Genomic DNA, 27,874 nt, shown 5'->3' with positions numbered 1-27,874 from the left:
CTCAAACTGTGAATAGATTAATACCGTTTCCTACCATAGCTGAGCTGAAACGACAGTCAGTAAGGTCAATCTGAGCACGCTGTAGCAGTGTTCTGTACGCAGCACTTTCTTGGAGACGTCACTACCATGCTATATTCTCTCTGGGATATTTTAATAAAAATCTAAACACGAAAGAAATTCATTGAAATGTGAAATATATTTCTGTCCATGTTACATACCGAGTAGGTCTATAAGTTATTTCTTATTTAATTACACTTATCTAATATACCTGAATATAGAGTTGAATTGGAATCACAACGCAATTAAACTGTATTGTGTATTGATATTAATATCAATACCAGTATTACTAATTGTTCATTCACAAGCTTAAGTACTTCCATTTTCATCAGTTTAACTTGCAAACCGAAATTATTGCTGCCAACATAACAATTAGAAAATAACTGTCATTTGTAGTATTTATCAGTACCCGAATTTCGAAATGAAGTTGGTGAAAGAAAATTGAACCTGAGAGCTAAAAAATTGCTATAATCCACTAGCATATATAGTTATAGGGGAACAATGATTAGATCTCATCCTTAGGGTATTAAGTAAGCTGATCCGGACTATGGAAACAAATAAGAACGTCCTTCAAGAAGTATTTTCTTTCTCTGTTGGGAAACAGGTTCGAATGTTACTATCACTATGTTGAAATAAAGATTTTTTTTTTGTATTTATTCTTGCAACAAAGTAAACTTGATGTATGAAGATGCTGTGAATAAGCTTTTCTAATTGTGTTTTTGACATAATTTATTGGGTAAATTTTCTAAGACCGGTATCCTAATATCAATCTTGTAATATACGTGACTATATTTTCCTTGAAAAGAAGCCAGTAATGACTTCTCAAACTTGGAACATTTTCTTCCACTTCAAGGTTTAAATGCCCTCGAACTGCACGGCTGGCGTGGAGGCCTGTAATATTATTGCACCGTGTATTTTATATGTGCAGATATGGCCAGAAGACGAGTATCCGCTGAAGCCTGTAGGCACTCTGGTTCTCGACAAGAATCCTACCAACCACTTCGCACAAATGGAGCAGATTGCATTCAGTCCTGCGAACATGATTCCGGGCATCGAACCTAGTCCAGACAAGTTGTTGCAGGTAATCTACATATTCAAGTCACTAGACCAATTGTTTTGGGTAGTCAGCATAATGAGCCGAACAGAGTAGGTGACCCTTCAGTTCCAGCATGCGGTGCATCCCAAGAGCCTGCTTCTGAACACAATCTCGTGTAACATATTGTTTGTAAAATCAGTATGTTCATGAAAACATTTCTTGGTTCCTTATTGGTTGCGGATAATTTTGGAGTCCATTTGATATGTCGGGTGGTAAGGCCGACGACATGCGAGCTATGGAGTGCAGTTAATTTAAGAGTAATCTATATAAGGGACGGCGTTCCCGACTACTTTTCGATTGTTTTTCCAAAAATCGCGTCTGTTTTTTAATTGTATTTTTTTCCGAATCCTTTCTTTTGACAGCAACTATCCGAAAGGGTTAATCCTAATGTATACATTCCGAAAGGAAAATTATTTCGTTAACCACCATTTCCGTATGAGACTTCATGAAAGTATAATAAATTAGTTAGCCTATTAGGGACCATACTTTGTCCCACGGGGCTATAAGATTACGTATTACTGGAATGTTTTAAAGTGGACGATGCGCGTGCATCTACCAAGCTAAGTGCTTGAATGTCTGATTTGTTTGGTCAAGTAGCGCAGAACAAAACATGGACCAATTAACAATATTACACCAATATTTAAAATGTAAATTGTTATTTACACTATGTACACTAGAATACGGTATTTTTATTATTTACACTATCTTAAAAAATGTAGACCTATGTTGATCAATCATTATTTACATTATTATAAACAGTGTTATGTATTGTAATGCAGGTATTTTATTTAATTATTCTGCAGTCTACTTATTTTGTAAATAGTGTACGAGTATAGAGGGGCTTCACCAATGTAAGCCTACATTCTTTATGATAATATAAATAGTAGAAAATAGCGTATTCTGGTGTACATAGTGTAAAGGGTTGCCAGACATTCACTATTTTCGAAAGTCGATTGTCAAAATGACTATCTTTCGTCTCTAAAATAATATGATCTTTCTTCAAATATTAATTTTGTAGAATATCAATTATTTTTACGTTTAATGTATCAATTTTCCTTCATTATGTTAACCATTTCTTTGGGTTAGATTATCTTATTTAACATGCGGAAAACGACTTTAGTTTAAACTCAAGCTTAAACCAGCATAAAATAAATCCAAGTTTAAAGTTCGGTTAAAATGGCCCTAAATTATGTAATTGTTTAACTCTTAGAACTACATGTAATTAAATACATCTACATTTTGCTATTATTATTATTATTATTATTATTATTATTATTATTATTATTACATTTTTTGTATTTTTTACTGAGTGAGTGGAAGAGAAGGCCTTATAGCCTTAAGTCTGCCAGAAAAAATAAATAATTTAAATTGAACCCCTGATTGGAAAAGGGAACTATATCCATTCACCTATGTTTTGAGAAAACTAAGAAAAACTTATTAACACTTACAGTATTGTTCCTACAATTTTGTGATGCATTACAAACTTGTAAAACGAGTCGTTTCAGCGCATTTGATAAATAATTTTGAATCCATTCTCTTTTGAAGTTGGTGGACATTCTTCCTTTTTCCAATAAATTATCAATTCTCATGGGCAATTTGCAAAAAAACTCAAATAAACACAAATTTAATCTGAAATTTATTGTTACTTAAATTTCTATTATAAGCACAGTGTGGAAAATATTTAATTTCAATCAAACATCTTAAGAATTTAATAAATTATGATGTTGTATTAAGAAAATAATTTTAATTAACAATTTAACTACTAATCTTCTTCATCAGATTGGGCAGCATTTCTTGTAGGCCATTGAAGAATGTTTTTATAAAACTCTGATGGAATATATTTAATTATTTTGTTTACGTCTTGCAGCTTTTGGGATGTATAGAAACTTTGGAGTCGTATGCTATATTTCTAGGAACAGAAGGTATTTCTCTTCCCTTAATAAATCTCTATATGTCTTGCGATCCAATCCATCTATCCATTCCGAAGAAACGACATAACCTGGGGTTTCCTGTTTATAGATCAAATGCCGCCAGTTAGCAAGTGAAAACTTTTCCTTCGTGTGTCTATTTAGGACAATTGAACAATTTTTTAAAAAGTGTGGCCACCATTCTTTAACATCAATGATATCTTGATGTTCAATAATCTTGACTTGAAAAGCACTGTGCTTTTTCTTGAATTAACTATCATCTCAACATATTGTTTCACAGAGTAGATTCTGTCTTGTTTTTGTTTCACTCTCTTTAATACGGCGAAATTCCTATCGCATGGGATGAATGAGTGACATTGTACAGGAAAATAGTGCTGAATTACCTGAAACTTGGCAGTCATTGTTAGATACATCAGGTAACGTACAACAGTGTTATTTTGATTCTGTCCGCCACAAGAATCACTAAACACATGTAGTTCTTTGAGTCAGGTAGTTCACTTATGTAGTCATTGAGAAATGTACAGACTTCATTGGGGCCTCGATTAGCTTGTCCGTGTGGTAGCAATAAAACTGTGCTGTATTGTTTTTCAGGTTATAGATTCCAAAATTAAAAGCCATAAGTTTCTTAAATAAAACATTAATTCCTGTACAGAAAAACAAGGAAGGGGAATATTTTGCATATAGTCGAACACTAGGCCGACTACGTCATTTCCCAGATTATGAAATGGCAACATATATATAGTGAGGGTCACATAAAAATAGTTCCTAAACAGCAAATATTGCCGTTTTGTCAGTGTTGCCAACTGTTACCAGATATCACATGAACCTACCTACTAAATGACTTATTTACTTACTGTACTTTATGTTGGAAGGTTATTCTAAATAATTCAATAATACATTTGTAACATATTTTCATAGGCAGACTATACGGGAAAGGGATCAACATGTCAAGTATCTTATCTGGCAATGCGAAATTCGTTGGTTTGACTAAACAATTGACTCACGAGACCTAACCTAAAAATGTATTTTGTTTTACTACATGAAATAATTAGTGCTAACTCCGAAAACTTACCTGACTATAGTCTTGAATTATAACCACAACGCAACACATAAAATAACTATTATGTATCAATACTGATATTAATTAAGAAAATATTAGTATGTTCAAATTTCACTAGCTTCCAGTAACCGGCTCAGAAATCTAATACAATTTTAATTTCATGGACCTCCAGTACCGACAAATATTGTCGATATTTGTCTCAGCTGCCAACATACCAGTTACAAAATCACCACCATTTGTAGTATGTCAGTATCGAAATCCGAAATTGGCAAAAGAAAATTCAACCTGCAAACTAGAAAATCACCACAATCCTCTAGCATATATAGTAATTGGGGGGGGGGGGGAAATGGTTAGGGTATGAAGTAAGCTGACCCAGACTATAAAAGAGAACAACCACCAGGATCTCCATTGTGGAAAATAAATTTTTTGGCAACGACCGCTACACAGAAGTACTGCTACAAGTCATTACTCCATGCAATTCCAGCAGGGTTATAACGTGGCTTCTTTTGCAGTCGCTAGATTGTGAAATTGATAAAAGTTGTCTCGAAAGTGCATTAGGCTGATCAATCTGTTACGTATGATCAAGGGTTTCACCTAACTTTAAGGATATATTATATTAATGTACCGAAGTACATATGATATTTCCATGCAGATATTCTGCGTCATCATACGATGAAAGAGTAATGGAACGGAGAAAAATTCTCTCTGGCGCCGGGATTTGAACCCGGGTTTTCAGCTCTACGTGCTGATGCTTTATCCACTAAGCCACACCGGATACCACCCCGGCGTCGGACAGAATCGTCTCAGATTAAGCTCCAACTCTTGGGTTCCCTCTAGTGGCCGCCCTCTGCACTACGTCATAGATGTCTATGAACGTAGGACTGAAGTCCACACATGTGCTGAGGTGCACTCGTTATGAGTGACTAGTTGGCCGGGATCCGACGGAATAAGCGCCATCTTAAATCACGAAGGGCCGTATTCATAGACATTTTTGGCGCGGGCTTTCGGTAGATTATCAGCGTTTTTTGTATTCATAAACCAATGTTAGCGATAGGATATGATTTGAATTCTGTACTAGTAACTAGTGGATAGCCGGAGCTAGCTTAGTACGCTCGTAGCGCGTGCTGCGAAATGTCTATGAATACCACCCGAAGTGATTTACGCATATCATATATATTATATTAATGTACCGAAGTACATATGATATTTCCATGCATATATTCTGCGTTATCATACGATGAAAGAGTAATGGAACGGAGAAAAATTCTCTCCGGCGCCGGGATTTGAACCCGGGTTTTCAGCTCTACGTGCTGATGCTTTATCCACTAAGCCACACCGGATACCACCCCGGCGTCGGACAGAATCGTCTCAGATTAAGCTCCAACTCTTGGGTTCCCTCTAGTGGCCGCCCTCTGCACTACTGAACCCAAGAGTTGGAGCTTAATCTGAGACGATTCTGTCCGACGCCGGGGTGGTATCCGGTGTGGCTTAGTGGATAAAGCATCAGCACGTAGAGCTGAAAACCCGGGTTCAAATCCTGGCGCCGGAGAGAATTTTTCTCCGTTCCATTACTCTTTCATCGTATAACTTTAAGGAGTTTCTTCCCATAGGCTACATTATTTCTTGATGCTCACATAATTGCTACACATACATTTTAAAATCTATGACATATTTTTTTCATATTGTCATCGTTATTTAAAGATACTCCTCACTACAGATAAATAACATTTAAGACCTGTCTTAAACATTTTTATTTCCTGCCATGTGAAGGGTCGTTTGTTCGCGTACTCGGACACGCAGCGCTACAGGTTGGGTGTCAACCATCTACAACTACCAGTCAACTGCCCTTTTCACGTCACCAACTACCAGCGAGATGGCGCGAGTACCAACTACAACCAGGATGGAGCACCCAACTACTACCCCAACAGCTTCGGCGGCCCCAAGAATATGCCGAGTGCTGCCAGCAGTACGTTCAGCCTCACTGGTGACGTCAAGAGGTCAGTGTGAAGCTTTCTGATCCATTCTACAGTTGAATGAATTATTATAGATTTTACAAGGTGAAAGGACACCTATTTCATTATATCACAGGGGTAATAGATCGTCAATGCGAACAAGTTTTTGATACATCCAATAGTTTTGAGAACACGAAATGTAACGTGTGGCAACGCTGTATCGCTCCTTGAGGTCATTGCTCCGCAGTGGGGTGAGTAATCATCCACTCTGTAAGACATGCGACAGGAGAATGTAAACAAAACGTCTCATTACTAGAGAATGAAAAGTATGCAGTACTTCTTTATCTGACGCCATTTTTATAGGTTTCCTTTTATATACATTGCTTCTGATGTTACGTGAGATCTGAATCACTGCTTCTTTTGCTATCGGTTCCATCTCCTCCTGGTATATCATATATCCCCCGGGGAACAATGTTTGAATTCAGCGCTACATATCACATTTTTCCTTCCAATTAATATACAGCATAAGGTATTTGCCTGAAGTTAAAAGCTTAACCCAGATACTATTTGGTTTCGTTATGTTGTGTATTTGAACGTTTCTCATAGTTTTGTATCACCTCCCAAAATTTGTCGGAAATAGCGCGTGTGCTACATATGCTGTATGAAACACTGGTCTTAAATCGTGCAATTTTGGATATATACTCGTATTTACACCAGTGATTTCATTACCGATATGTTTGTATGTAGAAGGACCTCCAAAAGCTTGACAGAGCATTTTGGGAACATATTGTATAGTCAGACAGCCTGGAAAAATACACTAAATATTATTTTCACAGACGCTTAAAAATTGTATTCTCCCATTAAAATTTTGATGTCATAATACATCTTATAGTAGGCCTACTACATGCCATATAAGTACTATAATAATAATAATAATAATAATAATAATAATAATAATAATAATAATAATAATAATAATAATAATAATAATAATATTAATAATAATAGGTCTATTTGGGTCGCAACGCGATGGATGGATGGATGGGGGCATGGGCAGACGGATGGATGCAATAATTCGAATTGAATCCCGTAAACATAATCTTCAAACATATACACAAATGTGGACCTGGTTGGCGAGTTGGTATAGCGCTGGCCTTCTATGCCCAAAGGTTGCGGGTTCGATCCCGGGCCAGGTCGGTGGTATTTAAGTGTGCCTAAATGCAACAGGCTCATGTCAGTAGATTTACTGGCATGTGAAAGAACTACTGCGGGACAAAATTCCGGCACATCCGGCGACGCTGATATAACCTCTGCAGTTGCGAGCGTCGTTAAATAAAACATAACATTATACACAAAGTATATCTTACTAACACATACATTATTCAAACAACATGGACTGAAAAATTCAGCACGTAAAGAGAGCTGGTTAATAAAACAAAAACACGTGGGAGCAAAAAGACGCACACATTATTAGCCTAATATTTTTGACTCGACTTAGTTTTACGAGAACTGGACCAGGGAAGGCACACTTTAGCCCATTGCGCACCCGCTGCTATATGCGATGATTGTCCAAGTTCGACAGGTGGCCTGGGTGACATTTGTGAATCCGACGCTGACAGGTGGGCCATCCTGCCTCAGTCCCTGATAGAACCAGATCCCCTTTTGCGAACGAGTATCCTGATAAGTCCCAGGTGCCCGGAGCCCCAAGCCCTTCCTATATCAGCAATGGGGCCCCAACTCAACCTACTTTTACTGTTGCAGATGATAAATAAAGTGAGGGAGAGGTGGAGTGTTTGAATTATAGAGGCAAACAGGAATGCCCCGAGAAAAACCCTCTGCAATATCTGACTTGTGTTTGGATGATTCTTGGCGATTGCGAATATTGTAACAGAGTCATTCATTAAAGATGATGACAGACAATGAATGTCACATTCTAAGAGTAATGTCATCGTCAGTCGTAATGTAGAAGCTTCTTGTTGCTGCAAGTCCCAGCTCACCTGCATAGACTAGCCATTCTTCCAACCCGTGAATGTGTCCTGTATGGAGAGGCAGGGTCAGTTATGGATTGGGACCACATCAATAAATGCAATGCTCTTAGTGATTTCAGGGGAATTAGCAAGATTCCTAATAACCCTTAACGGGAGTGACTTTGTGTCAAGTGTCTTGAGCATTGAACAAATAAATAGTACGTAATATACTGTATGGGATCCGAAAATTTGCCCTGGAACACAGCTACACAATTTATAATTTGCAGGTACAATTCCAGTGTCGAAGATAATTTCACTCAAGCGACGATGTTCTGGAACAAACTGACAAAGGAGCAGCAGACGAACACGCTGAATAACATAGCAGAACACTTGAAGAATGCATCCCCTATAATTCAGGTAAACAACAACACCGTTTAATTTTAATTTTGTTTTCAAAGCTCTCCAGTTGTATCGACCGCGAACTGCCTAGAATTAGGATGAACTGGCAAGTTGAATTCCATTCGAGGATGGAATACCTGCGAATTCAAATTCACTATCTTCATGTTAGGATGATTGTTTGGATGTTTAATTACTACACATGAGCGATGGGGACATTGCTGACAATGATTAAAATGTTTAAAATCCATTGATAAAGCTGAACCACTTAATAATGAAATTCATTACTGTAGATGCTGTTACTTCCTGATATCGTCGACAACTCAGCTAATCTGGCAGACTTGAGGCGAAATTCTTTACCCTTTACTGATCTATGGTGATTTTTCCGTTGGTCACTCCTTCAGATATTTCATATGAACACCTTCCTGGATTCTACTAGCCTCGTACAGTGCATAATTTAATTCCTGAGGAAAGGGCACATCAACGACGGAAGCCATTATCCCGGATAATAAATGGGAGAACACGTGATAATGTTGATTAGTATAATTATACTCTGACACGAGTGACAAATTGTGATAATTTCATTCTGAAATTTCACAATCAGGGGCCATTTTCTTCTTTGTGTCCTAAAACAAGGACATTAAGTACCGACGTCACTGTCCTTCCTATAGAAAGCATTCTAAGGATATGTCTCCTTAAAAACCCATCTCTTCCGGTTCTTGCTTGAACCCGAGAATTTTGAGTTTCATGGGAATTTCGGTAACACTACGGAGAGGCCATTGCTGGAATATATTATGATTTCACAGCGCTGCGCTGTACAGTGTGCAAAAAAGCAAATCTAGCTGAACGAAATTAATAACTTTCTAACACATCGTTATACAAATTTTTAAAGACATTATAGGTAGCTCTGTTTGGGTACAAACTCTGATTACATTTGTGTGATAGGAGCTACCAGAAAAAAAGGGGGAATATACACAAAATTAACAACTTTTTTCATACACAACAGATTTTTATTAAACTTTGTATAGGAGTTACAAATAACAGATATTTTTTATACAAACTCTGATTACATCTATAGGCTACCTATAATTCTTGTGCGGGATTTCGTAAAAATATGTTATATATTAAACGCAGAATAAATAAGGGAAATGCCTGTTGTTATTATTAGGTTGAGAAGCTTTTGTCATCTAGTCTGTTGTCAAAATATCTGAAAGTTGGAATTTATAAAACAGTTATATTACCGGTTGTTCTGTATGGTTGTGAAACTTGGACTCTCACTTTCAGAGAGGAACAGAAATTAAGGATTTTTCAGAATAAGGTTCTTAGGAAAATATTTGTGGCAAAGAGGGATGAAGTTACAGGAGAATGGAGAAAGTTACACAACGCAGAACTGCACGCATTGTATTCTTCACCTTACATAATAGGAACATTAAATTCAGACGTTTGAGATGGGCAGGGCATGTAGCACTTTATAGGCGAATCCAGAAATCCATATAGAGTGTTAATTGGGAGACCAGAGTGAATAAGACATTTGGGAGGCCGAGACGTAGATGGGAGGATAATATTAAAATGGATTTGAGAGAGGTGGGATATGGTGGTAGGGACTGGATTAATTTGCTCAGGATAGGGACCGATGGCGGGCTTATGTGAGGGCGGCAATGTACCTCCGGGTTCCTTAAAAGCCATAAGTAAATAAGTGTTATATACGAGAGAAGTTATTAATGTTTCAAATACAACACTATAACGTAGAAATTCCTCTTACAGAAACATAATTAGATTTTGTAGACAAAAAATATGTGCTACCTGTAACTTCTGTAAAAGTTTCATAAAAATTTGTTAGATACGAGAGAAATTACTAATTTTGTTTAAATGCATCCGCTGTAAAGGGGTAGTTGCTCTTGTGGAACCGTAAATATAATTTGTATACAAAAATAGCCCATATGCTACTTGTAACTTCCGTACAATGTTTAATAAAAATCTATTGGAGAGAAATTATTAATTTTGTCTAAATAGACCCGCTATAAAAGGGTAGTTCTTCTTGTGCAAACGTAATTAGAGTTTCTACACGAAACATATGTATCACCTGTAGTTTCATAACAATCCGTTAGAATGTAGAGAAGTTATTAATTATTTTATCCAGTTACTAGATTTGAGTTCTGATCCACGGTGCGTTTGTTAAGGTTGGATAAAGATTGGATAACTTTAAAAAAATAGTTTTTCAATTGTAATATTTAAATCCTACTGTAAGAAAAATACTTTGCAAACTTGAAATTGAAGTTACATTAGTAAGAACGTGCCTGTCTGAACAGCTTCCACATCTTACAACACAGTAAATCATAAACAATTGGCTTTTTTCACCCACATAGTAAGAATCTCTGTCTACTACTGAACAGAAGCGAGAAGTGTTAGAACACGTTGTTCATGGCCTTCTAAAAATAGCATGCTGCCGATAAAATTGTAAAAGCTGTCCCTCGCAACATTCTCCAAATGTTAAAGTTAAAGAACATGAATTCATATTCACCTATATCTAACTAAACAAGTCGAGATTTGATTTTTGTCCACCTAGATTGGGAAAATTACACACTGTGCTCTGGCTGGAATAATGAAGGTAAGATGGAAGTGTGAGAGTTATTCGGAATTCCCTCGGTTTGCTTAACATCATACATACCATTTGAGTAGCATTTTCCATTTCACATCATCATCCCCTCCTCATTTTATTTTTATGTATATGCTGAGAATTACAAGAAAAGCACCAAGTGGGAGAAAGTGTCCTCAGCAGTTTGTATGAATATGATTTATTAATATACCGTACGTTTTTCTAAACGGCATTTAAAAGATTCGTTACATAACCGGAAATCTGCGAGGACATCACAATCTGCCATAAAGTCAAGATATTAAAATGACTCATAAAGGTATCTATTGCAAAATTCCAACACTTACCTTCAACGACCACTTTTTCACATCCAGTCTAAATAACAGGAACCTTCCATTTTTTCCGTAATCAGGATATACTCCTGAAATATCAGACAAGAACAAAACATTTCAGAAGGAGTCTCATAACCACGTGCTTTCAAATTATGGAAATACAGTAAATGTACTGAAAAATATACATTCGTCACTAGAACCAGGACAATTTCCTTTTAACCTTGGAGGCACAGAACTCTTGAAAATAAGATAGGAGGAATAATATTTAGTCTATATAATATTAATGTCGAAAGTGTAAAATTATTAGGTAGTAAACTGAATTGGGACATTCATACTAATAAGGTGATTATTAAGTTATCAAGAATGTTGTATCTGATTAGAAAACTGAAATTACATACACAAACCAATTTAATATTGCATGCATATTTTACGTTTTATCATTCACAGTTAACATATGGGATTTTTCTATGGAGAAATTCAACTGGGGAAAAACAGGTTTACTTATGGCAGAAAAAGGCTGCAAGATGTATAACAGAGATTAAGCAAACAGCCACCTATAGGGGGTACTTTCAAGAGTTGAAGAAAATGACTGTACTCTGTCTTTACATTTTTTAAAGTTTGTTGTTTGTTAGAGCGAATTATAACACATTCAATTTGAGAGGTGATGTACATAAATATAACACTAGAAAAGGGAATCATATTGACTTTGAATACACTAGATTAGCAAATGTCCAAAATTGTTAGAGGATTGTTGGAATTAAGCTTTTTAATTTACTTCCCCCTAATGCAGCATCCTTAGTATTAATAAATTTAAGAGGGTATTGAAAAACTGGCTTGTGACCGAAGCATTTTATACAGTGCGTATACTAACTGCAGCAAGCTGCAGTATTCAACCCGGTAGCAATCTAAAGTTGGTACTCTGAAGCGCCTGGTTTGAACGTAGGAATATTACCACAGTCTAGTATACAGTCAGAAGCTCAATACGTAGTAAATATGCATCCATAGATAGTTGCTAACCACTAGGATCGCTAATATCGCCTCATTACAGACAATGCGAAATAGTATCGGCACAGTCTATTGTTCTAGCACCCTCACAACTCAAGCTTTGTGACTGTATATACTAGACTGTGACATTACATATTTCTTCTCGCTCCCTCCGTCCCTCCATCATTGAATGTTGCCAAGGTCATTACTCTACCTGCACGATACCAACACAACTCCTCGAGTCTCCGCGTTCTGCTTGCCACTTCTGCGGAGCCAGTTGGTATACGCGCTGTAATATTAACGAGTTTGAAATGGCTGGTAAATTACGTCTTATATTTTAAAATAATTTATGAAGTTTTTAGTTTTATGTATGACTAAGTCTACAATATTTTGTTTAATGGCTGCTCCCTCTCAAACGTCTCTTAATTAACAAATTTGAGGTGGATATTGGTGAAATGAAATAAAATACCTATATAAAATAGAGATTAAATTTGCAAACAATTCGTTTTTTTTTTTCACAATTTTGCATACAAATTAAAAGGTGGCTTATTTGAAGCTACTGTGGCACAACTTCACGGCATTAAAACATGATAGAAAGTAGGTATGGTGGATTCAAATGAAACCATTATGCCTCAAAAGGTTAACCACACTTTTCAAAGATTTCCAAAGACGTTGCACGTTTTGCGTATGCACTTCCGAATCGTCTTCTCCAACAAACTCCACTAAATGCTTAACAAAAGCATGCAAAAATCCTTCTTTCTCTAAATCACAATAAGCTTTCCACCCTGTGTAATGAGTTTAGTCCCAGGTAAAATAAAATACTTAATTACCGGAACAAGTGAATTCTTACTTCTACAATTCACTCTAACAATGAAACACTTCTTCGAATTTCGTTCAACATCACAAAAAAACCAAATGTGATGCAAATTAATACGCAAAAAACTACCTCAGTTATACTTTCTAGTAAATATGTATGACTCTCGTCTATTTCTACTATATATATCCAAGTTCACCAATATGGACAGAATTATTCGTCGTAATAATGTCTCCAAATTTGTCTCCCATTAAAATATACGGCAGCAAAATTCCGTTCAGTGATTCAGTAAAAAACCTAAATATTTATATGGATAAAAGTTTAAATTTGAAAATTCAAGTTGCAGAAACTTGGAAAAAAGTATTCACTAATCCACTCGTTTAGGCGATTGAAGAATTTTATACCCTTTTCCCTAAAAAAAGATTTTAGTGAAACACCCGTGATGCCCACTTCGATTACTGTAATATTCTGTTTACTGACCTAAGCGTTACTTCAGCTCAGGGAATACAACGTGTTCATAATATGTGCGTCCGTTTCGTCTGCAATATTCGCCGGGTTGATCCCTCGAAATGTTGTTCTGGCTTCGCCTAGATAGAAGATCGTAGGAAAATCTAATGTATTTCCCTCTTATTTCACATATTTCATTTCTCCACTCCTGTCTATCTTGCTTCTCGTACTCAAAATTTATCCACCCACCATAACCTAGACACACTCCTCAATATTATCACATACTAGTATATACAGTCACGAAGCTGGAGTTGTGAGGGTGCTAGAACAATAGACTGTGCCGATACTATTTCCCATTGTCTGTAATGAGGCGATATTAGCGATTCTAGTGGTTAGTAACTATCTATGGATGCATATTTACAACTTATTGAGCTTCGTGACTGTACTCGTATATTACTAGACTGTGATATTATCCATTCCCTCCCACCGGACATCCTCATACTCATCTTCTTTCACTGTGGCTGTTCCTCGACTTTGGTATTCCGTACCGAGTAATGTCAGAAACTGTCGAACATCAAACCAATTTAAGAATAGACTAAGGAAATATTTTTCATCAAATCTCGTTAACAGTAATAGCTGTTTTAAGTTTTCAATGTTTAATGGTTATATATGTCACAGAATATTTAAGTAATAATAATAATAATAATAATAATAATAATAATAATAATAATAATAATAATAATAATAAAAAAATATTATTATTATTATTAATATTACCAATGTTTATTATTGTCTGATCAACATTACTTATCCAACTTTCATTATTTTCTTTTACTTCCATTATTCACTTTCATGATGTTTTATGGTCTAGATATTAATGTAATAACTATGTAAGCAATTGTATTCAATTAGAATTAGAGTCTGGCTGGGCGGAAGAGAAGGCCTACTGGCCTTAGCTCTGCCAGATTAAATAAATAAATAATTATTATTACTTCTCTACAAACCCTTAATAATCACAAACAGTATTCACTTTAATACAAATCTCTGAACTAGCAACTTCTAACATGAAACCATGTAATCAACAATATATCAATCCAATGCTTTGACTTACATCCTTCAAACTACGTATTACTAGCATATGTGTATTTCTTCATACAGGCACTACAATGCAACCTTCTTATATACAAGATCCTATAAATAATAAATTATAGACATCAGCTCAAAGAATTTTGAGTGACCACAAGGGTCCCGAATACAATAAACATGTGCAATAATGGGATGTGATACATTAAAGAAAAAAGAAAGTTAATTGTTGAAGGCAAATATAAGTTAATTGAAATAGAGATGATGATGTAATATTTGAAGAGAATCTTCACAACTTTCACTTGATCCTTCGCTCCACATTAGACACAATCATAACATATTTACGAGTAATAAATTATATTCCGGACAAAAAACAATTTCGCTCTCTACATTGCATAGAGCCTCGCCCAGCTGAAACCACGTTAACAAACGCGCGGTCGTAACTTAAACACACTCAAAACCACTGTCACTCATAAACTGGAAACAACCCTCACCGTCTTCACTACCCCACGCACAACACAAACCACCGAAGTCAAAGGAAGATCTAAATAACTACTCTAAATAAAAAATCAACCATTACATTCCCATCAAAGTCGAACCAACACTCACTACCCACACCTCAAATGATGTCTTATTACTCCGCTAGATGGCTGAGTGTGGAGTTCAATGTGAAGCCATGCACAGAGAGATGCACCAGCGAATAGGGATTATAAAGAATGGACACTTCGCGTCGGTACCTTTGATGTAGCCGGACTGATTTCAATGACCTTCAAGCCAGCTAGAGCGTGAGATTCTGCTTTCTCCCTAGATATGGCGCTGACATCACACCAGCTAGCAGTCGACACAGCGGAAATATAACACATATAATTAATACATCTAGGTACATTATGTACCCAAATAAAATAAATTGGATATATAAAATAATAAATCCGTCATTAATTGTAATGTCTAGACCCTAGAGTTCCTTTATAATGAGAGTTGAGACGTTGACCTCAACAATTGAAATATGCAATGATTTGATAGCACTGAAAATGGAAAGACGAAACTCTTATGAGAAGTAAAACCATATCCCTATATTTTATTATATATAAATATTAATCGAATTTGAGACATAATTTTATAATGTATTATATTATTTTATAATATAATTTATTATATCTGAAATATAAAAAATTATTATTACAACTAGTTTGTCACTGAGAAATAAGGGAAAGCTGTTAACTTGAATTTATTTGAAGCAAAGCGTTACTGGGTTATGCAATAAGGTAGGTGATGTTTGGATCCTGTGTCTCAACTTTATTCTCAATTATTATCTTTGCATATACTCGATTACACTAACCTCTAGCACTTGAAAGTGGAACTAAACGCCGCCACACAGAGAAACAAAACACAGGAAAATTCGTTCAGTGTCCATTCTTTATAATCCCTATTCGCTGGATGCACGGTGAAAAATGCAAGTCGTGTTGAATGAGGTTAGGAGAAATTGGTGTATTTAACTGGTGTTATTGTGCAAAAATGATTACAATTTACTTTGCTGAAATGGTCGTATCTTCAGTTCATGTAACAAAAAGACAAAATAAGCAAGAAAACAAATCTTTCCCTAGTCAAGTAATTGTGAACTTCCTTTAGCTAAGCTAACACATTACATTTGGAGAGAAAAAACCTTTTCAAAGTATATTAATACATGATTTAATATCTATGGTAATCGCCACGGTCGTCTAGTGCAGTGATGTCAAACTCAATGCCACCATAAACCTACACAGAGCACGATATCAGACTGGGGGGGGGGGGGCAGATAACCTAAAGCAGACGACAATTAAATCGTACCTGCATTCATTGTTCTGTGACCGATCACATTGCAGTGTGCGAATGTAAGATCAGGGAAATTTATTTTACACATCTAGCTACAGTATTTAGCGACAAGCTTATGGTCTCGAACTTAGAAGATTCATTGAGACACAAGTCCGATGTCTTGCGACAATCATACGCGCTAGTTCGTGACTTGCTCTCACCTCCAATTTCTACGAAACATATAAAAAACACTTTAAGAACAAAGTACCAATCGACAGGTTATTTCAGTTTTCACAGAATTCCATGACGCTTTTACCCATTCACAAAGTTAGTATCGACGCATAAGATGCACCATGCTTTTCAGGCCTATTTTCAAAGAAAAAATTTAGTCTTATACCCCGGGAAATACGGTACATAGCGGGAAATGTATAATAAACATTAATAGAATACATAAGTAATTATAATAAAAATGTGTATCTTACGGAATAATATTGATGTTTATTTATACCACTCTTTTTTTAAATTTGTGGTCATTTCCTTCAAACTTTAGTATCAATTTAATGATCAATTTTATAATTCTTGGGTCATCGAAATATAGGTCCCAGTCATTACTAGTATGACTTTTTTTACATATTAACTATGATTCTACGAAACAGATTTTTAGTTTCCTCTTAGGATTGTACAACAGTAAATAGTCCTACATGTACTATCAGCAAATTCCATAAGCTTTAAAACTGTGCAACTACAGTGAATAGGATTTAACTTGGTAGACAATTATAAAATTGTAGTACCTCACAGTGTCATCTCTTTCAGACATTTTACTAGAACAACTCGTTCTTCTCCATCAAATCCTCCTGGTGTTTCAACTCGTAATGTCGTTTTATGTTGTACTTTCTTATAAAGAAATACTGTTTGCATACTGATTATCAGGCTTCGCATTTTTGTCACACTGAATTTATCGAGGAATATAGCCTTGTATGGAGGGAGTTCAAATATCTGGTGCTCACTGAATAAGTGGCGGTACAGTAGGCTTACGATGAATGACAACACTACAACTTAATTTTAATGGTTTGCACAATCCAAAAGTTTTGAAAAAATATGTTTGTCACGCCATTGATTACAATTGAATTTCAAAATTAATAATCTGATAATAAATATACAACAGAAGTTTTATACATTAGGCCTGTATACAAATAACAATTTACACCTATTTATTGAAATAACTAAGTAGTTATTCCATGCAAAAAATTATGTTTTTGAACCATGATGTATCAAAAGTTAAAGATATTGTAGTAGGTTATTCTGTATGTTCTAAATATGAATTTCACGCTATATTATATTTATATTCTTCGTAGTTTGGCAGCAATTAGCATTTAAATTATTAAGTTAGCAAGGAACATGGCTTCATTCATTTAAGTTTTCTTACTATGGAAAGTGATTTGAATGTAATTCGGAAAAGGAGAGCCTAGTTTATAAATGCCCTCAAAATGAAAAAAAAAAATGTATCATTTTTTTTAAATAGTTATCCGCCCTAAAATAATTTAAACAAATATATAACACAAAATGCTATTCATTTTTACAGAAGAAAAAACATATGTTTAATTCTTTAGGGTATATTGATTGCGCTGTGAAAATTTTAGAATGTAGACTTAAATACCATGCTAGTTTTTAATGAAAACTCACCGGAACAAAGGAGCTCAACAGGTAGGCTATCCCGTCGTACAGAATGTCATTGCCGCTGATACTGTTTACACTGCTCCTCTCCCGCCGTGACTTCTCCGTGCACTTACAGTAACTTCTTTGGGTACTTCACATGTCGAAGAAAATGTTTTAATAATTATTTTGTTCTCGCAAACTGGAACTACACGGTGAATACTAAGTGTTCCCGGCTTATATACTGCAGTAGATCACATAAATGCACATTAAAATTACTATGTATTCTACAGAATGATATCTGATGATAACTCTGTAGAGTCGAGAACGTTAAAATTTATTAAATAATACGTACAAATAACTTTTAGTTATTTTGTTTCAAAGATAAGCATAGGCGAACCTTGTTCAACCAAAATTAATATAACTGCTTATCGGCTTCAACATGGCTTTTAAATTCAAATGAACATAAAGATTGCTTAGTACATAAGCGTTTTCACCATGCAGAAGGAAACACATTTTTTGCTGCAGCCCATAAACTATACTCTTTAAAAAAAAAAAAACCTTCAACTGTCCGAAATGACGCCAAATTTCCCATATTATTTCCACTGTCCTATCCCAATAAATTACTAATCGATGTAATGAAATGTAGAGCTTGTGTTTCCTTCTCAACACTAAGACTTTCCCTCTTATATCTGGGATCCAAAATATTTGCCGCAGCATGGATATCTTTACATACAAATTTGTACCTCACGTTCACAGCATCTTTAATCGCTACTTTGTCTGATGGAGACATGTATTACATTCTAGAAGTACAATTTCTACTTCCCTGGAAATATTACCAAAGAGTTCATGTACATCCGAAAATACAGCACTATCGGCTTCAACATTGATTAAGGCTTCGGTCATTTATCATAAGAGACATGTCTCATCAAATTCCTGCCAGGTTTCGTCTGCTAACAGACAAGCCTTAAGTGTTTTGCCGTAATGTAAAGTTGGGCAAACAATAATTTCTAAAACAGTCTCTTTATTCTTATGTCGAAACAAATTATAGTATCTGTCCAGCGGGTTGGTGATGGACGCTTTAGAGCAGAGACGAGGAGCTCGTATTGTAAACAGAGCAGTCAGCATGAGTAGCTACGTACAACAGCAACTGTAGCAGGAGAAGCTAAGCTCTCTGAGAGAGGCTGTCTCCCATCCCTGCTTTAGAGTCACAGATATATGACCGTACTTCTCTCTTCTCTTGCTTTCCAATAAAGCTTGGGGAATATGGCTGAACGTAAAGAATTTTACTAATTTCTTAGCTAGATGGAAACGCTCTTGTAGCATTTTATTGGCATTATGTACTTTATTAGTATATTAATTATAGGCTATGTACTGCACAGCCAATGCAAAATATGTGTTTACATTGCTCCTCTACTGTTTTCCAAGCAGCTTGCATATTTCACGCGTTGTCTGTGATAACTGAAACGAACCTCTCCTAATCTATTTCACCAATGACTCCAATGATTTGAGAGGACATATACTGGGCAGTTTTCCTTTCCTCGCTAGAACATTGGCTCAGAAGTTACCATAATAAAGTTCACAACATTATCAGTCCACCCATCCGAAAACAATGCAAGAGCACTTGAACATTCCACCATCTTTGCGACAAATGTTTTCATATGCTGATATAGCCAAGCCACATTTTCTGGGAAGCTTCAAGCCAATATTTTGAATTCAATATAGATAGTGGAGTGCCTGAAGCATAAATAGCCCTAGCAACAGTGTCGTCTATTTCACTATTAGTTGTTTTATGTGTGTCCGTGTGTCCAGATGAAGACTGTTGTGAATTTGTCGTGAGTTGTTCAATGATAGAAGACTCAGAAGATATTGATGATTGCGTAGATGAAGATGATGTCCTTCAAGACACCTCAATAGGCTGCAAATTAACTTCTGACGTATTTCTTTTTGTCCTCTTTACTTATGATATATCATTCGAAGCTAACCGTTTAATAGATTGAGGACAAAGCCCACGTTTGATAAGATGTTCTCTTAGTCGTGATGCAGAGCATTAAGAGAAATAGTCTTACAATATTTACAGTTACCTCTGTCCTACCATTGACATGTCTTGTAACGAAAAGATTTCACACTTCTGATCGAGGACGCTTTCCACTAGACTCTTCGGTTTGACTGAGTAAGTTATATTAGCGCAGCGTAACATAAACTGAGTTGTATCAGCACTTTCCGGCTTTATACAGATCAGTAACCTTCTTCTAGACGTCTCTGGGTTCATCCAGTTCACTGCTTTATTATAACCCCTGAAACGTATGCATTAGATGTAGCTTTCCTGTGTACAAAGTTGCGTGACATCCTGAATCAAATGAACAAATTTTACAGGGTTGCAAACGGTTCAAAAGAAAGCCTTTATCTATTAAAGAGTACTAAACCTTATTTTATACCGTAATTGTAAGCAATCGGATGATCTCTGCAGTAGCATCAACCTCGAAATATTTTTAAAATCTACATCTACACCTCAGCGATAAAATAAGAAAGTCAATCGAAAATGTTACGTGTTCATTCTGTAAATTTCCAGTGGTTTCTTTTACCGTAAAATGTACCTCAGTAGTAATTGGGTAAGGATGTGTAGCCACTCTAATATGTCTGTTTTTTTTTTCTTTGCAGAAGAGAGCATTCACCATGTTTGAACAAGTCAACTGTACAATGGGGAGCACTCTGCAAACGCTCATCGAACAATTGAAATGATCCTACAACTATTACACAAGGGATAAGTCTCATCCAAACTACGGACAACCGGCCTCATAATCGTCAAACAGATGTAGCTCATCTACAAGAAGAAGCTGAACAGGCACTTACCAATCCTGAAGATATTCTTTCCTCAAAGCAGTTAGTCTATCGTTAGTCAAAATTTCATACACATTCTCTTAGAAGGAGAGTTTTATTTAATAAACTAAGTCTACAAGTAATGAACAAAAGTAAAATAATCATATATTATACAACATACATAATTAAGAAAGAATTGCAAATTTATTACTTGAAACAATTGAAGAGGTCAACCCAAAAAAATCAACTGTCATAATTATCAAATTTTAGTTTTAATCCAAAATGTGTGCTGAAAGGCAAGGCTAATATACTAATATGACAGACAAGTGGCAGATGTGTGTTCTTGGCGTTATGCGTCTCCTTTGTAGATTGCATCTCAGGAGTCCAGCAATTATTGTGTCATCTTCAAGCTTTGTCTGGTTTTGCTTCTTTACACGACAATATTAATCCAGAAGAATAAAGGAAGAGAAGAAAAGGTAAAGACTAATTTCTGAATGAGCAGAAGAAGAGAAGAATCAATTAATTAGATTACAAAACAAGCTCAAATATAGCAAAACCTGCAAAAATTATACCACCAGCTTGTAGTGCCGAGGTCGAAGAATGCATGGATCTCTACCTCCATGCCCTCATGTGCCTCATGGCATGTATGCGAGTACTTAAGTCACTTGTATATTTCTTACTTACTTACTTGATTCTAGTACTTATGAAAACTCGCTTTCTATTTATCTATCTACAATTTTAAAACTAGTTTTACTAGTTGAAATTGGTTTTGACGGATTTGGGTTTTAACTGTAACATATATATCAAGGCATTTTTAATGTTATTTCACTATGTTTGAAGATTAAATTTATGCTTGTGTTAGGAGCTCATATCTCATTTCTCATTAGCTAATGTTTATTTGTTTACCATATGAAAACTAAAATATTATATTTAATTTAATTATAAAATATGTGATATTTCAAATAGGAGTTGCCAATTTAAAATAATTAGTTTCATAATATTATAATTTAAAATAAATTATTTGCTTATGCTTTGCTTTCATAACGGCACTTCATTGTTTTTTATGAACAAGTTAGACATACCGTAACCATGTTATTTTCTTTTCATGATTGCAATGCTTTCCATGTTTTTAAAACTGATCCATTAATAAAAAAAATCTTTGACAACTCACTTAATATTTATTCCTTCACTATGACTGGATCTTTTCTTCATTTCTTACAAACATATCTGCTTTGTAAGAAAGTTTTTTAACAAACTTATAAATGGCACTTAGCTGGTTTTAGAGGTGAACATTCAATTAGTGAGTTGAAGCTTTGATGAACATATTATATTTTGTAAGAAAAGATGAAAGTTATTTCACAATAAATTAATTACGGATTATACTTATTCCTGCCTAAGTTATTGTTCATTATTATTGTCGAAGCACAGAGTGGCTAATCCAAACCATTCATGAAGCCATTCTTTTAGGTATATCGCACACTACTAGATTTGTATTTTAATTTTAGTAAAGGTTGGCTGCGTCACGTAACTTCGACAGTCAGAAAAACCACATGAATATCCTTTTTTCAACATGGCGGACTAGCTGCATGTACTCGCGGGGAAATTATTTCTGTAGTCAAAATGATAATCTAGAGAGTTATTATTGTTTGTAGTGTGATCTTCGTCTCAATTCTAACGCATCAAGAAAGCAAAAACAGCACAAAACCAAACAGCGTGCAGGTAGCTATAGGCCTATAATAATAATTACGAGCAGTGGCGCAACCACGAGGAGGAGGCTGAGAAGTCTCAAGTCCCCTCCCCCACCAGAACTAGATTTTTATTGTGTATTTCCAGAAAAATGGAAAGAATGTTTCATTCTCTATCTAGTTTCGCGTAATTACTTTCTATAGGGGCATCACTTTATTTTTACTTCAATTTTTATTGTACCTGAGTTTTTTAATGTACTTCATTTCCACCCCCTCTACTAGTAAACTTCCAACCGTTCTCGAGACAGTACCAAGCGTATACAGTCAAAGTCGCCTTACGGTCATAGTAAACAAACAGTACCTACTGAGTTAGTGAGTATAGTACGTTCCAGAAATATATTCGAGTTTCCCAGTGACGAAAGAGCTTTCAATACAGAATCACATCTCGCACAGGTACTGTCGTCCGTTTGCCTACATCGCATCCCGGTTTCCTCCACCCGCTTTTGTTCGCCCCTCTGTAAAGGCTAGTGGCTGGGCTGTCTTAGCTCTTTTCTGAAAACATTAATTTCTGTTAGGAATTAGACGTCTACGTAATATTATACAACTGTTTAAAATAGCTCAAATGAAAGGGTCTCCTTAATTAATTCTCACGTGATTTCCTTCCTTTCTACGACCCTGCGACAAAACCACTTGGACGGATAGTAGGTAGCATGTCTGAGTAATTTTATCTTTTCGGATCGGGCAGAAGTGAAGATTGAACTTACAGTACGTAAGGTACTCTTTTATAGAGTAGGTACAGAATTATTTCAACATGAGTTACTAGTAAGAAGGATGAAACTAGTAATTGGAATTAGGTACATAGTGCGATAATAGCAAAAAGAGCTGAAGCGTGTATCGAAATGAACGGTCACCTTTTTCAAAATTGTGTTTAAGTATCGATATTATGATTATTCTTCAATTTAAGTTCATTCTCTATATTGTACGCCACAGTAGACAGTATAATATACACTGCATAATGAATACGTCAGTTCGTGAGTAAAAACTCTTATTGTTAATTCAGTACTGTATTTTGATTAAAGGAAAACCTAATGAAAATTATCGAACTCAAAATCGCGATATTTTCTAGTTACGTTAATGGGTGAACTACTTTTCTTCCCTCCTATGCCTAGTGAAGTGATCTGTTTGTATTTTACGCCAGTATCATTGAACTCCAGTCGTGGAAGGGGGTAGCAAACGGTGTTTCCGATTCTCAACCGTTAATCCAAAGGTATAGCCAGGTTAATATTAGAAATGTTAGTAAAAATAAAATGATGTCCCTGTATTTCTGCAGGCGATTTTAGCGATGTCATAGTGATATTTATAATTTAGCAGTCTTCGAATGCTGGCAGCCCTGTATATTCTGACTCAAAGCAATTGCAACACTTCTTCGGTAGCACAAGAACATGTAACTAATCGTAATTTTATTTGTAATTGTAATTGTAAATTTAATACTAATTGCGATTTTATTATTCTAATTATAGTTGGAATCTCCTGGTAGAAGGACAGAGAAGGCCCGACGGCCTTATCTCTACCAGGTTAAATAAATAAATAAATACTAAACATGCCATAGCGAGCGCAAGGCGAATAATTATCCACTCAAGGTAGCAGCCCATCGCATCCTTGATCTCTTAGATCAGCCATCGGCAAATTTGTACTCATGATCAGTGTTGCCAACTCAGAATTTCATTTTCCGCTGCGTAAGCTTACAAAACCCGCTGAACTGTAGTTACAAGACTCCAGACTTTTCTTAACATATCACTTCCAAATTTGAAATACAAATATAGTTTTAGGAACTTGAGAATTTGATATAAATACAGACTAAATTACGGAGAGGCTCTATGTTCTATGCAATATCGTCTTCATCCTCGTACAGGAGGGATGATGTACAGCCTTGTAACTCATGAGATGATTCTCCTTCATTATCCGACTTGTATGTAGCCATTGCACCTAACAGAAGAAAGAGATCATACTCGTGGCGTGTTTATTATGAAAACATTTTTGTGGTAAGATATTGTTTTCATATTATTATTATTATTATTATTATTATTATTATTATTATTATTATTATTATTACATATTTACAGAACAAAATTAGAAGTACCATCTTTCTTTGCCGGAATCATAAAAAAACACCAAATAAATAACTAGCCGCTGACGGTAAAATTCTGTAGCTGACCACAGTCCCGAAAACACCAGATTTCGCTATAAAACCGCTCACTTGGCAACACTGCTCATGATATCACTGGACGCAAGCCGCAATACACATCAACCGAGGAGAATAGAGCAGTCCGTTCGGATCCCAGTGGCGGAGTCAACACAAGCATCTGACGTAGACAACACGTTAATGATATTTAGATGGGCAAATTATATTTTATTTCATCTTAATATATCTGTTTGTCTGTCTGTCTGTGTGTCTGTCTATCTCTCTATCCGTCCGTACGTCTGTCGGTCGGTCTGTGTGTCTGTTGTCTGTCTGTAAAGGTAAGCAAGAGAGTTTTGTACTTCAGAAATGATATTGCCATCTTTCTACATTTCTATCCTGTTTGATGTGGTTAATAAAAGTGTTGAAATATTCTTAGAACAAAATGTGATTATGAACTTTTTAAATGGTGCGACATCATAGTTATAAATGCTCACGCCCCTACAGAAGAGAAAGACGACCATATAAAGAATAGCTTCTATGAGGAATTGGAACATACTTTTGATCAGTTCCCTAGATATCACATGAAAATTTTATTGGGGGATTTCAATGCTAAAGTAGGACGGGAGGATATTTTTAGACCAAGTATTGGAGAAGAGAGCCTACACGCAATTAGTAGAATTAGTAGTGACAATGGAGTTAGATTAGTCAACTTTGCCACATCGAACAATTTAATTGTCAAAAGTACAACATTCCCCCATAAGGATATACATAAATATACTTGGACTTCTCCAGATGGATTGACACACAACCAAATAGATCACATCTTGATAGATAAACGGAGACATACTAGTATAGTAGATATTCGAACTTTCAGGGGTGCAGACTGTAATTCTGACCATTATTTGGTGATTGGAGAATTAAGAGAAAGATTATCAGTAGCCAAGCGAGTAGAGCAACAAGTTAATATTACTAAATTCAATATTTTGAAATTAAAGGACGAGGAAGCTAAGCAAAATTATCAGGTCGAAATTTCGAATAGGTTTGCCACTTTAGAAAGTTCCGACAAAGTTGAGAAAGGGTTAGATGTTAATAGCTTGTGGGAAAATGTCAGAGATAGTATCAAAATTGCAGCTGATCAGAGCACAGGCTATTATGAAACTAAGAAAAAGAAACCATGGTTTGATGAAGATTGTTGCATGGTAGTAGAAAGAAGGAAACAGGCAAAATTGAAATTCTTACAGGATCAAGTTGAGGAGAAGAGAGATAATTATTTCAATGAAAGACGGGAAGCAAGTCGTACACTTAGGAATAAAAAGAGAGGTTACTTGAAGGAAAAACTGAATGAGGTAGAAACAAATAGTAAGAATAAAAACATTCGAGATTTATATAAGGGTATAAAGGAATTTAAGAACGGATATCAGCCAAGGGTAAACGTGATCAAGGATGAGAATGGTGACTTGCTTGGAGACTCTCCATCAATCCTAAACAGATGGAAAAACTATTTTGGGCAACTACTAAATGTACATAGGCCAAATAGAAATGATCGGGACGAAATTGAAATACAAACTGCTGAGCCATTTATACCCGAACCCACGCTTTCAGAAGTCCAAATTGCGATAGAAAATCTGAAAAAGTACAAGTCTCCAGGTATCGATCAAATTCCAGCAGAATTAATACAAGAGGGTGGGAGTGCATTATATAGCGAAATTTATAAACTTGTACTTGCTATTTGGGAAAAGGAAATTGTACCAGAACAATGGAAGGAGTCCATAATTGTACCTATTTTTAAAAAGGGGGACAAAACCAACTGTGGTAACTTTCGAGGAATATCACTTTTGTTGACGTCGTACAAAATTTTGTCCAATATTCTTTTGAGAAGATTAACTCCGTACGTAGATGAAATTATTGGGGATCATCAGTGCGGTTTTCGGCGTAATAGATCGACTATTGATCAGATTTTTTGTATTCGACAGATAATGGAGAAAAAATGGGAGTATAAGGGTACAGTACATCAGTTATTCATAGATTTCAAAAGGGCTTATGACTCGGTTAAGAGGGAAGTATTATATGATATTCTTATTGGATTTGGTATTCCCAAGAAACTAGTTCGATTAATTAAAATGTGTCTCAGTGAAACATACAGCAGAGTCCGTATAGGTCAGTTTCTATCTGATGCTTTTCCAATTCACTGCGGGCTAAAGCAGGGAGATGCACTATCACCTCTACTTTTTAACTTCGCTCTAGAATATGCCATTAGGAAAATTCAGGATAACAGGCAGGGTTTGGAATTGAACGGGTTACATCAGCTTCTTGTCTATGCAGATGACGTGAATATGTTAGGAGAAAATAAACAAACGATTAGGGAAAACACGAAAATTTTACTTGAAGCAAGTAGAGCGATCGGTTTGGAAGTAAATCCCGAAAAGACAAAGTATATGATTATGTCTCGTGACCAGAATATTGTACGAAATGGAAATATAAAAATTGGAGATTTATCCTTCGAAGGGGTGGAAAAATTCAAATATCTTGGAGCAACAGTAACAAATATAAATGACACTCTGGAGGAAATTAAACGCAGAATAAATATGGGAAATGCGTGTTATTATTCGGTTGAGAAGCTCTTATCATCCAGTCTGCTGTCCAAAAATCTGAAAGTTAGAATTTATAAAACAGTTATATTACCGGTTCTTCTGTATGGTTGTGAAACTTGGACTCTCACTCTGAGAGTGGAACATAGGTTCAGGGTGTTTGAGAATAAGGTGCTAAGGAAAATATTTGGGGCTAAGCGGGATGAAGTTACAGGAGAATGGAGAAAGTTACACAATACAGAAATGCACGCATTGTATTCTTCACCTGACATAATTAGGAACATTAAATCCAGACGTTTGAGATGGGCAGGGCATGTAGCACGTATGGGCGAATCCAGAAATGTATATAGAGTGTTAGTTGGGAGACCGGAGGGAAAAAGACCTTTAGGGAGACCGAGACGTAGATGGGAGGATAATATTAAAATGGATTTGAGGGAGGTGGGATA

The 27,874-nt window shown here is 35.7% G+C and overlaps 1 protein-coding gene across 2 annotated transcripts in view; it reads left to right on the top strand.

Moving 5' to 3' along the window:
* LOC138698656 (catalase-like) overlaps positions 1 to 22,359 on the top strand; it is a 120,309-nt gene extending 97,950 nt beyond the window's left edge. For both annotated transcript variants that reach the window (XM_069824799.1, XM_069824807.1), the window contains exons 7-10: positions 986 to 1,138; positions 5,912 to 6,138; positions 8,348 to 8,477; positions 20,815 to 22,359. In XM_069824799.1, the coding sequence (XP_069680900.1) occupies positions 986 to 1,138; positions 5,912 to 6,138; positions 8,348 to 8,477; positions 20,815 to 20,895 (591 nt within the window). In that variant the 3' untranslated portion in view covers positions 20,896 to 22,359. The remainder of the gene's footprint in view (positions 1 to 985; positions 1,139 to 5,911; positions 6,139 to 8,347; positions 8,478 to 20,814) is intronic.
* Positions 22,360 to 27,874: the final 5,515 nt, after the last annotated feature.

The sequence above is a fragment of the Periplaneta americana genome, chromosome 1 (assembly GCF_040183065.1).
Source record: "Periplaneta americana isolate PAMFEO1 chromosome 1, P.americana_PAMFEO1_priV1, whole genome shotgun sequence".
NCBI classification, from domain to species: Eukaryota; Metazoa; Arthropoda; class Insecta; order Blattodea; family Blattidae; genus Periplaneta; species Periplaneta americana.
This window is presented reverse-complemented; position numbering and strand designations above follow the sequence as displayed.